At 49.5% G+C, this 17,314-nt stretch overlaps 1 protein-coding gene across 1 annotated transcript; it reads left to right on the top strand.

Annotated features, from left to right (window-relative positions):
• Positions 1-1,893: 1,893 nt before the first annotated feature.
• Positions 1,894-10,496, top strand: VSIG8 (V-set and immunoglobulin domain containing 8). The gene is given in 10 exon segments (XM_079102589.1): positions 1,894-2,652; positions 6,233-6,366; positions 6,368-6,409; positions 6,856-6,987; positions 6,989-7,058; positions 7,180-7,407; positions 8,166-8,269; positions 8,271-8,286; positions 8,695-8,893; positions 9,776-10,496. Coding segments are annotated over 10 exon segments (1,248 nt in total). The 5' UTR covers positions 1,894-2,603; the 3' UTR covers positions 10,050-10,496.
• Positions 10,497-17,314: the final 6,818 nt, after the last annotated feature.

Raw genomic sequence — 17,314 nt, 5'->3', positions numbered from 1 at the left:
ATCTGGGATTACAGGTGCACCATCTTGCCCAGCTTGAAGTATTGTTTTTTTAATTTCACCAAAGCCTACCTGCATGATCTGTATTCAAACACCATACTACCAGGCCCTGGCAGCCTCTCCCCAGCTGGCCAGTTTAGGCAGTTGTGGGGTGAAAGCTGGGTTTGAGACAGAATGCCCTAGAAGGAGCCCTGCCTCTGCCATTTCTCAGGAAGACTTACTGTTGCTGAGTTTCTGCAGGTGTGCAATGGGTGTACCTTGACTCCTGTGAGACAGTGCTGGTGTGGTCCTGAATCTCTGTTCTTCCTTCAATTTGGTGCCGAGGTCACCTTTCTTGCTTCACCCCAATTCTTTCTCTCCTGAAATTAGGATGAATTAATAGAATATTTAAACCTAGGGACATGTCGTAAACAGCTGGAGTGGGAGAAACCTGAAAGAAAGGAGATAGAGTGAGGGGGGGATACTGCAGGACAGAGGCCAGAGGGCCTTGCAGCTTTAGGTCTGCTCTGCTTTTGAGGCAATGATGCCCTTCCCAGAGATGTGAAAGGAGGCTGCATTGAAATGAAGTGAAGCCACAGTTGTGCTTTATTGAGGTAGAGAGGGGAAACCGGAAGCTCATTCATGCAGTCACTCATTCACCAGACACTTGTTCAATTCCCATCTTGTGCAGGCTAGTGCATCAAACATTTATAGAGCATCGAGCTTGTGTAAACCCCATGAGGTCAGGAACTCATGCTGATGATGACAGTGACCATGTACCAACGATAAAAGGAGGCATCTCTATTGATCTGTGTCCTGTGTGGGAAGGAACTCCAGAAACAAGTAGAACATAGGTTGTTCTTTCAGGGTCTAAGAGTAGAATTTCTCTGAGCATAGGCACAGGGAGCAATGTCTGCTGTAGAAGCAGAATTGCCAATGACTCTGGGTCTGAGAAGCTGCAGGTGCTTCCAGAATATGTGGCAGTACATAAAATACTCCCACATTGGATGAAAAATCTGAGTCTTTCCAATGCTGTATAGTCTGTCAGTAGTCAATGTTGCCAAAGTTAATACAAAGAGGAAGGACACAGAACTGTTTGGTGGGTGTGCATTTAAATAAAAATGCAGACCTTAATTTCTAGCCACATCTGAGCTAACAAACCTGGAATTGAAGAAGTCCAAATGCCTGGACACTCTTGGTTTAGGGAGCCATTTTCAGCTTGTATGTAACAATGAAGTTGTTCAATGAATGGGCCAGGCCTGGGTGTACGCTGGTGTAAGTCCCTGACTGTAGGAGAGGGTCACTAGAGGGCAGCTGCGAGTCTCCCAGCTGGGGCTTTCTTCCTCTTTCCCTTAAGGAGCATCTCCAAGTTGCCTCTCCAACCTCAAGTACTTACTGAGTTCTTTCCTTTGTCTTTGTCCTTCAGATAAGGTGAACCCCATATATCCCAGATCCCTAGAAAAGGCACAGCCAACTCACTCAGAAAAATATTTGCATTTAGCTCTGACTTGGAGAGAAAAAGAATATGTCCCAGCATGAAGAATGCAGGGAGGCTGATGGACAGTTTCCTGATCATTGTGGTCTGTCACCTGTGGCAGCAGCGCTTTCCAGTCTCTCTTGCCCTTCTTTGTATCAGTAGGGCGTCCCTAGAAACTATGGATGTCCCATTCTCCCAGGGTCCTTCTGCCTTGCCCCTAGCATCCTCCAGGTTTAGAAGCAGGTTCCTACTCTCACAACTGAGGCTGGGAAATGGAGCTTGGGGGACTGGTGTGCCAATAACCCACAATCCAGTGAGAGTCTGGGCTGAAAAGCGTGGGTCTTCTCTGAAAACTCTACTTTCTCTATGTGTCTTTTTTCCCCTTCAATTTTCTGTATTGTGTTCATTGGAAAAATTCCATTTCATTCTTTTTTGGCTGGGTATCCCTGGATCCCTTTCATCTGCCGGGCTTTCCCTCCAGTAACAGGTCCCAGCATGGGGGAGGCTCCCCTTCCCTGGTGCACTTTCTCACAGAACTCCTAGAAGGGGTCCCCCTGGAGAATCAGGGATGCCTGGAGTGGGTGGGACTTGGACAGTTGGGCCTGCACTGGGAGGGTGTGTCAGACTTCCATCCTGGGTTAGTGTTAACTCTTCAAGGCCTGGCCTCTCTTCCTCCCCAAGCCTGGCTTCTCTTTCCTCTTTCCCACTTCCCCTAGGGAAGGAGGCAGTAAATGAGTGGTGAGGGGAGCTCTGTGGACGCTGTCAAATGGGGCGACTGTTGTCACCCCAAGGACGTGGCCAGGAGGAAATGGAGGTTTAACAGGTGCCTAATTATAAGTCCCGCTGGCCACCCTGCGCCACTCTCAGGACAGGGAAGAGCTTGGGTGAGGGCTGGGTAATGCCTGGGTAGGCCATCCTGTCACCCCGCTAATTAGGGTTATTGGGGCTCCTCCCCAAGGCGGGGACCAGGCCCCCTCCCTCCCATAGAAATAACTCTGGCTGCTCCTCTGCCGGGGCACTCACTGCACCTCCTGCCACCCCGGGCAGTGTCTGGGCCCGCGACTCCCCCTTCCTCCACCTGCCCCTTCCACCTTCCACCACCAGTCCACGGGAACCCAGCTCAGGCGGAGGAAACACCGAGCCTAGAGACATGGGAGTTCGAGGAGCATTCCAACTTCTACTCCTGTGCCTCAGCCCAGGTATGGGGCTGGGCAGTGGGTAGGGATGCCCAGCATGAGGCTAGGTGGTCAGGGAAAGGGGCAGCAAGGACTTACAGAGGATTCTCAAAGGTGGTCTGCAAGGCCCTGACAGGGAACCACCCACCCTCACCCTGCTACCATCCTGGTTTGGATACTGCCAGGGGGCCTCTCCCCAGGAGAATCTGTGCCTGAAGGTTTGGGGCAGTGTCTGTGTACAGAGGTCTCTGAGTGGCTCTTCATGGTGTCTGAGAGCCTGTGGGGCTCACACATGTGCAGGTGCCCCACGTGCAGTGTTCATACTGTAAACTGGAGGACAGGCCTTGTTACCAGAAGGAGTTGGGGGTGGGGCAGGAGTCAGGTGAGCAGCAGCTCTGAGTGGGGGTTGGGGAGGAGCCTGGGAAGGATCAGTTTCCATCCGATAGTCTGTCTGCTGTTTGAAGTGGGAGGGCCTCCTCTCCCAAAGTCAGAGCATGGGGCAGGGGAGTTGCTTACCTTGAAAGGCTAAATCTGGATGTGTGGGTTGCTTCCATCCTGACTGGAGAGCCCAGGTCTGAGACCCTGGCTCTGGACCTCCTTGTTCTGTGAGAGTTTCAGGTCTGTGACCTCTCCAAGATGAGAGTAGTGATGGATGACTACTTCCAGAGCTTCCCTACCACGCTGGGGTGCTCCTGGAGGGCAGGGATCAGGTGTGGATGTTCTGGTTGTCTGCCCAGGTTGGACAAGTTCTAGCAAACGCCATTGGGCACTGTTGAAAACGGCTTGGAGTCCCTCCTGGGGTCTGGATTTAGGATGAAGTAGGAAGGGGAAGGAGGGTGAGGGGGGACCATTTTAGCCTCTGCATGTGTGTATGTATCTGTGTGACTCTGGTATTAATGGCAGGATGCCTGTGACATCCTCTTGGTCTGAGGAGGCTGGCAGAGCCCACTCAGGAAGCTCTGGCTGTGCTCTGGAGTGTGGGGACATCTCCATGTTTGCAGTATGTCTGTGGGTGTGGGAGCACAGACACGGCGTACGCACCAGTGCCTCTTTGTGGAACTGCCTTTTCTCTCCTCCCTTCCCTTACCCTCTCTCACTTTCCATCTGGAAACAGCTGGGAAATTCAGAAAGGATTTACCAGTGGAGGGTAGTCACTAGGAATGAGGTGACACCCCCTGGAGGGTAGCCAGCCCCTGGCGATTTTGTGGGGGGACAGTCACAGCTGTTCCGGTTCCTTTCTTTCCCCATATCTTCCCAACCAGATCTCTCATCCCTTCTGGCTTTCTTCCCTTCCCCGCCCCCAGCTTCCCTTTTCTCTCACATTCTCTGGAAGTGTCACAGCAAGAGGAATCATGGTGAGACACTAGAACAACTTCCCAAGAAGAGGGAGGAGGTACAGAAAAGGCTGCAAGCCTTGGGAGGAGGCTGAGAAAGCTAAGGAGATTGAGAAGCTGGGGTGAGGCTTCCTGGCCTGAGACAATTGAAGAAAGACACTCAGCTTAGTGCAGGGTGGAGGTACTCTTCTTCTAGCCTATCCCTCCTTCCCGAGCCCCTATTCCTGAATACTTACCTCCTGCCTGCCTGGCCTCCATGGTGTGGAGGAAGAGAATCTTCCCTGTTGAGGGTTGCTTCCAGTGGCTCTTTCCCAGGGTGGAGGTTCTTCTTTCACCTGAGTTCTGGCTCATCCCTAAATTGCCTTGGGCCGCCCCACGATCTGACAGATGACATCAGGATCCTTATCTCAGGAATGAGCTGGTGTTCCCTTGGCCTGGGGCTGGAAGAGGCATCCTCCTGTCCCGTTATAGCCCCAGCAGCCAGCCTGTCTGCCTGCCTTGGGTCACCCTGGAGTCTAACTGCATTAGGGCACAGTCAGGGTTCCCAGGGGCAAGTTCAGAGATTCCTGAGTGGATGGGGTTGTTGAAAGGGCTCTTACTGGCCTCTCTGGCTTCACCTGGCAGGCAGGGCTTCTCAGATATGTCTGGTCTTGAATGAATGCACAGGAAATCAGATGAGCGTGCAGTGGGCGTGTCTTCTGGATTACTGTGTTTGCCTGCAAACGTGCGTTCATTTTGTACAGACCTGACTGTGTCTGTGTGTGTAGGAATGGGGTATGTGATGCATTTTGAGGCTTGAAAGAATGGGTATGTGTCTATATGTAGGTAAACTCTGACATCGTATAATTTTTTGTGTGTGTGAGTGTGTGTGTGTGTATGTATGTGAGATGCTAAGTGTACAAGAGGTTCTGAGTCAGTGAAGGGCAAAACAGAATGATTGCTGAGTCTTGGGTAGGAACTCCAAAGTATATGTTGATTCAGAAAAGGCTGTAGATGGAGAGTGGACAAGCTGGATGAGGGGCTGGAGGAGGGAATGTTGCTGGAGGTTGGGAGGCAGGGCTCTGAGTGCCCAGGGTGGGGCCCTGGTCCATCCCTCTCCCCTTATCCCTCTATAGGTCTAACCGGTTGGGCTAGTGTTTGCCTTAGGGCTTCAGAGAAGGGAGGGAGTGAAGTTCAGCCCTAAGCTTCCAGATTCTGGCTCCTAACCATGGCTACCTGTCTCTGACTCAGTAGCAGGAGGGGCCCCAGTGGGAGCTAGCATATGGGAGTGTCTGTACCTAAGCCACACAGACATATCATGGGGAAGGACACATGAGCTATAATGCTATATATCATCATGCAGGCTCATCCTAACAGATACATGCTGCCTTAGTTCTAGGCAGACACCATCACTTCCATCACACATGAACGTAGCCAGGTCACCCAAGGGCATATACTATCACTTAGAGCATTTACCACAGTCAAGCACACATTGTCCATATACCATGCAGAGACATATAGCTGCAGACACAGTTATACTCATACATGTACACACATACTGTACACACAGACATACTCAATCTGCTTCCCAGGCTGGAAAGGGACCCCAAAATCACTGTGTCCATCCTTGAGCTTTTGAACAGGCATCCTTGAGCATTTGGCCCACACAAATGACCTTTACTGAGTCAAATTCTTCCACTGAGGCAAGTAGACACTCTCCAAATGCCTACACACACACACACACACACACACACACACACACACTAGAACAGTCACACTATCATGTAAATATATAAATAGATATTCCTCATGGTAATGTGCACGAATATCTTTGCAGCTTCAAATACTTAAAAGCATACAATATACATATGTGTATATATTCATACATACATATATATACACAATAATGTCTACATACAAGCATATATCACAGCTATGTATGTACAAACAGTATTCATATACACACCTACACAATCATAGAATATATATATTCCCCCCCTATATATATATACACAACACACACATATATGGCCCAACAAGCATGCATAGACACTGCTACATAAATAAATAAGGTCACACAAGCATGCAGACATGCCTATCCCAGTTCATGTGGGCACGCATGCACACACACACACACATATACACTCACCTACTAGGGCAGGAACACCCTAGAGAAACCCCTCTGAGCCGTGGGTGACAATCAACAGAAAATGGTGGAAGGAGAGCTGAAGCTGACTGCTCAAGCTCTGGCTCTGCCTTCTTTCACCCCATCTGCTCTACCCCTACCCTAGCACTGCTGTCTGCTGTGAGGATCAACGGGGATGGCCAGGAGGTCCTGTACCTTGCGGAAGGTGACAATGTGAGGCTGGGCTGTCCCTACATCCTAGACCCTGAGGACTATGGTCCCAATGTGCTGGACATTGAAATGGGATCAGGTCAACTCAGACCCCTCGCATAGGGAGAATGTGGTGAGTGCTGGGTACAGGATTCTCCTTACTCTGTACTTTGTGATGTCTACCTGTTGGGCAGCCAAGATCCTGAGGAGAGAAGGAGAGAAATTTAGGAAACTAATACTCTGTACTTCCCCCAAGGTTTCTCAGGGAATGGCTTATAAGAACTGTGTCAGCTGGGAATCAGCTAGCCAGTTAGTCTCCCTCCTCCCACTGTATTCCAAAGGGAAGATGAGGTATGGTCTCTGACCTCAAGAAATTCCCAGCCTGGTCTTATACTTCTCCATTGACCTCATCTGATCGCACCCATTATGTTGGAGGTTAGTGAGTCAGGCATCATTATTACCATTTTTTCAGCTGAGAAAACTGAGTCTCACAGAAGTTTAGTCAATTGCTCAGAGTGGCCACCCCACAATTGTGGCTCTGCCTGTCTCACCGCCTTTATTTTCCTCTCTTCTTTACAGTTCCTTAGTTACCAGGACAAAAGGATCAACCATGGCAACCTCCCCCATCTGCAGCAGAGGGTTCGCTTTGCAGCCTCAGACCCCAGCCAGTATGATGCCTCCATCAACCTCATGAACTTGCAGGTATCTGACAACAGCCACTTATGAGTGCCGGGTGAAGAAGACCACCATGGCCAGCCGGAAGGTCATTGTCACTGTCCAAGGTAAGGCCAAGTTTCCCTGGAGTCCCCTTCACCAGGCTTTAGGGCTAAGGCAGTGTGCCATTCTGAGCCTGCTCTGCCTCTAGTCTGGGTCCTGGCTTACAAATTGCCTGCCTCCTTGCAGCTCGTCCTGCAGTACCCATGTGCTGGGCTGAAGGCCACATGTCAAAGGGCAACGATGTGGTGCTGAAGTGCTTTGCCAACGGGGGCTCCCAACCCCTTTCCTACAAGTGGGCCAAGATCAGTGGGCACACTCATCCCTACCGAGCTGGGTCCTACCACTCCCAGCACAGCTTCCACTCTGAGCTCTCCTATCAGGAGTCCTTCCACAGCTCCATAATCAAGGTGAGGGGTCCTTGGCGAGGGCAGAGAGGGAATGCACATGTGATCAGGGACTCTGGGACCAGCTGGGGCTTCACTGGCTCCTCAGTGTCACCAAGTCAAACCTGGAACATGTGGGAGGCTTACTCCTCTGGACCTCACTCACAGCTGCTATTGAAGGAAGAAGAGAAGGCAAAAGTAGGAAGTCGGTCAAAGTAATATGGTTAATTTTGAAGGAATATGGGACTTCCATGGAAGGAGCTGGGCTTGAGCTGGGACAATGACTGACTGAAAGTCCCAAACAAGTGGCTTAACCTCTCTGTGCCATATGGAAAGGGAATAGTAATATCTACCTGTCAGAGATCTATGAGGATTAAATGGGATGAGATGTATGAAGTGTCTGTATATAGAAAAGGTGAATAATAATCCATTATTAAAGAATAACAGAGTTAGAAAGGACCTTAGAGTTCCTCTGGTCTTATGCTGTCTGTACTGTACAAATGAAGAGAGGGAGGAGAGTTCCCCTAATATCATAGAATGAATTAATGGTGTCTCTGCCTTGTTGCTGGAAGAGCGGGGGGGTCCCTCCTTACCTTTGTCCTCAGCAGGGGGAAGGTGACTCACCTGGAGAGTGGAGTGGAGCTGTGTGTGTGGGTGCACTTGTGTACATTTTCCCTCCTTTCAAGTGATGTCCCAAACGCCACGCCACAGGGGATAAGGATGGGGTGGGAGCTTTAAGATACAGATTCTCTGCCTTACCCCATCATTCTGAGGCTCCTCCGATTTCAGGCCTGAACAATGGGGATCTGGTGTTGAAAGGTGTCTCCAGAGAGGATGATGGACTGTATCAGTGCACAGTGGCCAACCATGTGGGCTACAGTGTTTGTGTGGTGGGAGGTGAAGGTCTCAGGTAGTGTATTGTCTCTGAGGGTTCTTGGCTGGGAAAGTAGACTGGAGGGAGGCACAGGGCTCTTTTTTGTGTCCCCCTCCCAGGTACTGGGGATGGAACTCAGGGCTTGGCAGAGCTAGGGAAGTCTCTACCACTGAGCTACATCCCCAGACCCTGGGGTTCTATTTTGGAGTCTTCACTGACTGTCTTTTTATGCTAGAGCAACTGGGCCTGGGATAAACGTGCAGACATAAGGGGTTAAACTTGCATCTCCCCCTTACCTTCTTCACTGGGTACTACCAGGGCCTGGAAATTCCCTGGGCTCCAGCCCATCTTTCCCACAGATCCCCTTCCTGCCTGGCACCTCCTGGTCAGTTACCATCTGCGAGGCTGCCAGAAACCTGATCCCCCCTCCACTTCTCTCCACAGACACCCGGCGTGTGGGAATGATCATCGGGGCCGTGCTGGGCACTTTGCTCATGCTGGCCTGCCTGGCGGTGGGCATCTGGGGGCTCATCTGCTGCTGTTGCGGAGGCTCCGGGGCTGGTGGCGCCCGCGGTGCCTTCGGCTACGGCAACGGCGGCGGGGTCGGCGGAGGGGCCTGCGGCGACTTGGCTAGTGAGATCAGGTAAAACCTGATGCATGCTGCATGCTGCTGTGCCGCAGGGGACCGGCGCCCTGCCCTCTTCACCCCTGCCTGCCACCGGCCGGCTGGGAACCCCACCCCAAACCTGCCCGCCATCACCAAGGAGTGCTGGGACTGCAGCATGTCGACCTGCACCTCGCCGCATGGCTTTTCTGTCTTTCCCCCTTTCCCGTCCCAGTCTCCATCTATGCTCCCCTGCCCTCCATTTCTCTCCAGTCTATGCGCCCTTCTGTCTGTCTTGTCTAGACTGTAAGCTCCTGGAGGGCAGGGTCTATGGTTTTTCACGTTTCCCCGGTGAGAACTCTGACATGCTTATTTAAGAAGAGTTAAGAATAGTGCTAATAACTTATATTAGAAGCAAACTAGAAATAAAAATAGAACAAGACTAGCAGTGCTAATGATTGCAATGCCTTGGGAATGGAGGGAAAAATGGAGAAGATTGATGGGTAGGAGGTGAGAAGAGAGCCGTGCTAGAGTGTACAAGGTCAGGGTAAGTTGAGAAGGAAGGGGAGAGCAGCTCCCGGAACTATAAGGCTCATTCCCTATTAGACGTGATAGTTCTGCTAAACTTCAGAAAGAGATGGAGGGCGCCTGGAGGGGGTTGCCTGCCGTGGGTTGTTCAAACACGTGTGGACAAGTCCTGTCTGGAAGATGGGACTATGGCACCTGGGATCTCTGCAGGGTCGCCGGCCCCAGGAAGGTGCAGAAAGGAGAGTAGGTTGAGGCCAAGAGAAAGAGGCAAGGGGCAGGTGGAGGGAGGTGCGGGAGACGAGAGGTTGCCAAGAGCCCCCAGCTCTGCCCAGGCCGTGCCCACGCCGTGCCGCGGAGGAGCCTGCTCACCCGCCCGCCTGTTGTTTTCCACAGAGAGGACGCCGTAGCGCCAGGGTGCAAGGCCAGCGGGCGCGGCAACCGCGTCACCCACCTCCTGGGGTACCCGACGCAGAACGTCAGCCGCTCCCTGCGCCGCAAGTACGCGCCTCCACCCTGCGGCGGCCCAGAGGACGTGGCCCTAGCGCCCCGCACCGTCTCTGCTGCTTGCGAAGCAGGCCCTTCCCAGGTCTACGTCAAGGTCAAGAGCGCCAACCAGGCCGAATGCGCTGAGGGGCCGCAGCTGGGCAAGGACGGCCTTTTAGTGTGAGCGCGCGCGCCTCGCGCCGAGTGGCTCCCCGGCCGGCAGGCGGGTGCGGGGCTCTCTGCCTGCAACTGGGGACACGTTCGGGCCGGCGCAGACCTCGCTCCCCTCAGACCGCCTGGCGGCTAGGGAGCTGAGGAATTTTCCTCGGGAAAAGAGTAGGACGGCAGAGCCTTCTCCCCCAAAGTGGGAGGAGGCGGGAAAGTTCGGAGGAACGCAGTCCAGAGCCCTTCCGCACCCCGGAGGCTCCAGAGCTGGGGGTACAGGGGTTGCGGGAGGGAGGAGCTGGCGGAGTGAGTATCCGAGAGCCGAAGAGGCGCAGGTTGGGTGTTCCCAGCCAAAGCAGAGGGTCCCTGGGCCCTGGGTGGGTGGGAGTCTGGACTGAATTGTTTTTGTGTGAGATCCTAGCTCTGAGGCAACAGTGTTAGCACAATAAAGAAGCTTTAAGACTGAGGTGGCTGTCCGGTGTTCCACGGAGGGGCGGGCATGGGGTGAAGGGACAGGGAGGATGTGCTCTGCTGCCCTGCCCCATACCTGTACCATCTCCTCTTCCCCTTCTTGTAGGGGAAGTCGTATCTGGAAGTCGTGTTTAATCCTACTCCTTCACAGTACTGTGGGGGAAGTGTGGTCCCTCAGAATGGACTTTAAAACCAGAAGGTCAGAAGTCAGAAGAGGAGACTGGATTGTCAGAGATGACCTCCAATTTTCCCCTGGCCTTTCTCTGCATCCTTCTGTCTTCTCCCCTCATTTACCTAATCCTGACTTCTTTATCTCTCCCAGATGTATGCTTTTCCTTCTCAGCAACCAGAAAAGGATCCAGAGTCTGTGAGGGTACAAAGACCTCAAGGCTGTCTAAGCCAACGTTCCATTTATGGGAAGGAAATTAGATATATTGAGCACCCACTAAGTGCCAGGTGCTTTTGAATATTTTATATTATTCATCTTTTACTTTAGTTTCATTATACAGATGAAGAAACTGAGACCCAGGAATATCGAGTATCTCAATCAAGGCAATCAATACAGTAATTCAGAATTTGCTCTAGAAATGTTTGACTCAGGACATCAGGCTTTTTCTCTGAATCTGGATTCCTTTAATGGCATCCCTGACAGAGGATATTCCAACTTATTATGTCCCTCCAGTGGCAGCTCACCACTTCCCAAAGCGGGCCATTCAGCCTCTGATTGCCAGTATTTAATAGAACATTTCTTCTATTGAACTCATATAGCTTTTATCTCTTGATCCAAGTTCTACTCTTAGGGAACCCAGAGTATCACATTTTCAATTCAGCTGCCTCTAGTGGACCAAGTGGTTGTACTTTATACAGCCCAGCTCAAGAGACATAGAACTGGGCACCTGTCTGATCTAGAGATAGGGGATCTTCAGAAGTGAATAGTATTTCAAGACCATTTAGTTCTACCCTGCCTCTCCCCAGCCACGGGCTTGTTGAGACCCTAGTCACTTTTCTGTCTCTCTTATCTTGAAAAGAAGTTGGTCTTCCTAATTCTTCCTGCTTGTACCCTAGGGCCACATGAAATGGGGAATGCATGGGTTCCAGACTATCTGGGTTTAGGGATCCCCAACCCTGCCTGGCCCTAGGGTAGAAGCAGGAAGACATAATTAGGAAATGCTGGAGATGGCTTGGGTATTTGCAAAGGGGCAATTGCATTGCTGGATCTGCCTTGACAGAACTTGGGAGGAGAAACAAGATAGTGGTGAGACAAAGGGAACCAGAGACAACTAACCTGGCAGCTTGGGAGATGGGGTGGTTGGGGAATGGGCAGGAGTATAGAGGAAAGGGTACTGAACAGGTAGGGAAAGGAGAAATTCAGGAACCATTTGTCCTTTCACATACTTGGTCATACTTCTGAGCACTTCTCAGATGTCTTATTCACAGACAGATTTAGATCTTCAGCAGGGCACTGCACCTGGCACACTTTTGCCCTAAGGCAGGGGGCTGACTAGGTTGATCTGGAAATGGTGCTCCCAGCCTGGGGCACTTTCAGTGCAACCTCTTGCAAGATGGGGAGGGATAGAGGCAACCTGCTGCTGTATGGATTGTTTTGAGAGATATGGTTTTCTACATTCTGGGAGCCAGGAAGTCATGCTTAGACTTAGCCCTCATCTGAGAGGTGAAAACAGTGAGGCTCTGGCAATGACTCAGCCCATTAAAAAGCAGCGAGAGATTTCAGAGAGAATTTGGAAATAACTTTTAATTAGGATGTGAGGAAGTGAGGGTAGTACCTAAATCCAAAGCCAAGATTGTAGCCAGCACCCTGCTCAACATCCCAAAGTGAGAGGAAGGGAGTTTTCTGTTCCAAGGATTTTGCTACAGGAACACCTCATTCTTTTTTGTTCATTTCTCTTGCCCAAAACCTTGTTCAGTGCTGGAGGAATATACTTGTGATAAATATTTACCGGTGGCTTTAGGACTGATGTGGGGAGGTGGGCAGGGATGCTCTGGTTGATAGCATTGCTGGAGTTCTATGATGTAAGTACTACCACCATGGCTGTTTTCAAGCTGTCAACCTGATATCAGTGGCATGGAAGTAGAAGAAATGTTCAGTAGTACACCATTGTAGTATTTCTGTAAGTCAGATAGAATAGAAGTGAATAACCTCAAGAGAACCATAGAAAGATAATCAAATGGGAATGAGTTTTCAGTACTATCACCTTTGTTTTAATATAACTTATTTAATTATAAGCTTATGTAATTTACTTTTTTTTTTTTTGTAATTTACTTTTAAACAGTGACTGCACTAACAATTGCAAAATTCAGGACCACATCTCCAGGTGTTAGCCAGCTTTGCAGTACTGTAACAAAATCCCTGAGAGAATGAACTTCAGAAGAGGAAGGAATTTTTTGGTTTATAGTTTCAGAGGTTTCATGGTTGCCTGGTCCAATTGCCTTTGGACCTGTGGCAAAGTAGCACATCATGGTGGAAGTATATGGAGGAAGAAGATGCTCACCTCATGGCAGCTAGGAAGCAGGGAGAAAAAAGAAAGAGGAGGAACCGGGGTCCCAACATTCCTTTCTAGGGCATCTCTAGTGATCTAACTTCCTCCCATTAGCCCTACTTTCTAAAGTTTCCACCTGATGAGTGCAGTGGCACCCACCTATAATCCCAGTGCCTTTGCAGACTGAGGCAGGAGGATCCCAAGTTTGAAACCAGCCTCAGCAACTTAGTGAGAACTTGTCTCAAAATAAATAAATATAAAAGACTCTGGAATATAGCTCATTTGTAGAGCACTCTTGGGTTCAATTCCCAGTACCACAAAAAGGTAAGGGAAGGGAAGGGAAGGAAGGAGGGAGGGAGGGAGGGAGGGGGGTAGACGGGAGGAAGAAAGGAAGGAAGGGAAGGATGGAGGAAGGAAGGAAAGGAGGGGGAGGGAGGGAGGGAGGGAGGAAGGAAGGAACAAAGGAAAGTTTTCACCCTCTCCCAATAGCACCATTGGCGATTCAACACTTAGCCTTTTGAGGGACACTTATCCAGACCTGAGCACCAGGCAAGTGGAAGACTAGGTGTACAAATGCTACCTCAAGTGTGGGAATCTCAAGACAGTTCTGATTTTCGTTTTTCAAGAGAGACACAAATAGCATGAAGTCTCTTGTCTCCATTCCTCTTCCTAGTTCTGCCTTTTGCATCTCTTCTCAGAATTGCCAGGGCTAATTCTAGTTCTTTTGGTTACTGACAAATTATTTACATAATTTACATCTCCTTGGAAACCAAGGTCACTCTTGGGTCATCAAGCTAACTTAGTATCCACAGAATTTCTATTAGTTTATCCCCAGGGTATCCATCCTTGGAAATTTCATTCTAGAGATATTTTGTTGTTGTTGTTGTCATACTGGGAATTGAACCGAGGGGATATTCTACTACTGAACTATATCCACTGCCCTTTTTAGTTTTTATTTTGACAGGGTCTTGCTAAGTTGCCCAGGCTGGCTTTGAACTTGAGATCCTCCTGCCTCAGCCTGCCAAATCACTGGGATTACAGGTGTGTGCCACCACTCTGGCTCCTGGAGACACTTCTGAGTCTTTACTGCCTCATATTCTCTGATTTTCCTCCCCAGATTTAGGAAGTCATCTTCTAGCCATCTTCTTTTCATCCCCAAATTCTCAAATGTATTGGAATCCCAATGAATTGTCTATGTGGTGTAATCATGCCCATTTCATTTCAGTTATTCTAGGCATAGATTGTGGTGACTAGCGGAGGGAACTTAATTTTATCTCCAGACTCACTGGAACAAGGGAGTTTGGGTAACCAATAACCTAACTATTATCCTTCCAGAGTTAGAAAAACTCCTAACATCTATGTGCACAGACTGCAGAGTGCCTGTAGGCAGGGGACTGGATCAAAACTTTAACCCTGGTTCCAAGCTTCCTCCAGAAGCCTCCTCCTGGATTATCACCCTGATTTGGTGAGAGTCTGGGAAACCCTGCTCTGGGGCTCATATTCTTCATCTGTCTAGCCCATCTGGAATAATCATTTTGTTTATTCCTGGTCTGTGGAAACAAACTTGATTCCATTAGGTTGCTTCTGCTTGGGCCAGGAAGGGTATGCTGAAGGGAAGGAAGGGTGGAAAGGAGAGGCTGCTTTGGGGAATCTTGAAGAGTTTGGGTGTGGTTATTATGCCTGTTGCTGGAGAGTGGACAAGATGGCCATCTGCCAGCCCTCTGTGACCATGGTCCTTGGTAACCTTATGAATGCTCTGGGAAAAACAGATGGCATGGGACCATGTACCGTAGGAAAGAGATTGAAGCCCTTGACAAAGGCCAGAAATTAGGCAGAGGAGGATGGGGCAAAACCCTGAAGTGAGATGATGGTGGGTCCTGCATGGGCTTTTGTGGGAAGAAAAGAAGGAAGGAAAATTGTAATAAATATTTATGAGTGAGCCACGTTCACATATGCAGAGGAGCCTCAGTTTTGGAGTCAGACAGACTTGAGTTCATAATTAATAAACTCCCAGAATCTCAGTTTCTTCATCTGTGAAATGGAGTCATTGATAGTGTTATTTTGTGTGGTGTGCATATTACACAATCTGGTGCATAGTGGGTGCCCAGTGAATTGTTGATCTCTCACCCTCCACATCCCTAATCTATAATTTCATCTCCCAAAAGAGGATAGTCCTGGAGGCACAGATCTAGCCACACAGAGATGAAAGCAGGAGGCAGTGGGAGGTCCACAGGGAGGGGGATGAAGAGAGAATGAAGCTATGGGATTGAACTTGGAGACAGCTCATGTGGATGAAGGAGCATGGAGTTTAGGACAGCAGGTATTAAAGTAGGAGAACTAGTGTGCCACCTCTTCTGGCTCCTGGAGACACTTCTGAGGAGGCCTGGAGTCACATGCAGGTATTAATATTGACAATAATCCTCATTAGTAATAGTGATATTAATAATAACAGGAAGTTCCTGAAACACAAGCTTGGCAGGGTCCTGGATGAGCTTCCAGAATCCTTGGGGCCACCTCCCTGTACCAGGGTGTGTCCTCCTGTGCCCTTCCCCTTTGACCCGCTCTCAGTTCCTAGCACTCAGGACACAGCTGCTGCCCTCTGGGCCTAGTGTCTCCTGGGGTGCCCTCTGAAAGACTGACTGTGACAACAGGTAGACCTGGTGGATCATTCCTAAAGTCTTAGTCTCTTCACTTTTGACTCTGAATGTTCAATGGGTAACTAAAAGCAGGATTAAAAGATTTATTGTTTCTGCCTCTATTTGCATCAGTCTTCTTTGATTTGAGTCACCTTGGATTCCAGGGATAACTAGGTTTTATTGGCAGACATCTTGTGACCAAGTTGAAGCCATCCCCGACCCCAGACAGTAGCAACTATCTTATTCTGACAAGGCCCCAGCTGGTCAACCCTAAAATAACGATGGACCAGACCATACCTGATCAAGAGCACCTGCTCTGGCAGCTGTGCAAGCCCTCCAACTATGCAAACCCCAAACTTTGCTCTCATTCCCCTTTCTATAAAACCTCAAACTCATTGTCAGACCCTGAAAGACAGGGTTGAGGATGTGGGTCTATTTATCTTCCCACTGATAAAAGTTTCTTTCCTACTTTTCATCATTACCTTTTTTCTGTAGTTGTTTTTTTTTCTTTTGAGATGAGTGGCTGGACTCGATTCATTGGATCCCCAGGATTCTGGTCTAGGACTCTGGTAATATCCACACAAAGCTGAGGGGAGACCTTCCCAACAGAGTGCACATAACTTTTCTTCAACTTTATGGAATCAACAGTATTGAAAATGGGTTCCTCCAGTCCCCTCCAGACCCTGCCTAGGACTCTCCTCCTGTCAGTTCTCTCAGTCATCCCCTGGCTGGTCCCCCTCTCCTTCTGCCTGTCTACTTGCGCATTTTACCCTTCATCTTCAGAGGCTGGGAGTTAGCTCCTGATGCCTGCTCTAGCCTCAGCTCTGGCCTCAGCTCCTAGATCCAGTCAGTTTTCCTTGCTGGGAAAACTCCTCTACCTCCCTTCTCCTCTTTCCTGGCCTGCCTCCACAGGAAGCCAACTTGGCCTTGCCCTGTTCCATTATCCAAGTCTCTTTCCTTTTTCCAGACAAGGTGAAGGGTGTTTCCTTTATTGTCTTTGTCCTACCTGGGGAGTGTACTGTCATTCTCTCATCTCTATCAGCCTAGGCTTCCCTTGAGGGGAGGACCCTGTCTTTTCCATTCTCAACACCTACTCCTTTTTGAGCTCAGAATCTTTTTGAGTTGGGTGTGGTGGTGCACACCTGCAACACCAGCTACTGAGACTGAGGCAGGAGGATCAAAAGTTTGAGGCTAGCTTTGGCAATTTAGTGAAATATCATCTCAAAATAAAAAATAAAATAGAAAAGGTTGAGGATTCAGCTCAGTGTAGAATGTCCCTATATTCAATTTCCAGTGCTGAAACAACAACAACAACAACAATGACAACAACAACAACAAAACCTGTTTGAATTGATGGATTAAAATTAGAGTGATGGATAAAGTATGTACTAGAGACTCTTATTTCAATGTGGAATGAAGATAATTGTCACTGCTTGTGATGACCTTCAGGTAGATGGTATGGAATGAGCCAGACATATTCCCCCAAACCTCCCTCTCTCTCTCTCTCTTTTTAATTGAGCATTGAACCCAGAGGCACTTACTGTGCTACATCCCCAGAACTTTTTATTTTTTATTTTGAGACACAGTCTAAATTGTTCAGGCTGGCCTCAGACTTGCATCCTCCTATCTCAGCCTCCTGAGTTACTGGAGTACACCACCATGCCCAACCCAAACTCATC

This window comes from Sciurus vulgaris, assembly GCF_902686455.1.
Source record: "Sciurus vulgaris genome assembly, chromosome: 1".
NCBI classification, from domain to species: domain Eukaryota; kingdom Metazoa; phylum Chordata; class Mammalia; order Rodentia; family Sciuridae; genus Sciurus; species Sciurus vulgaris.
The sequence above is the reverse complement of the archived record's forward strand: the minus strand, read 5'-3'. Positions and strand labels throughout refer to the sequence as shown.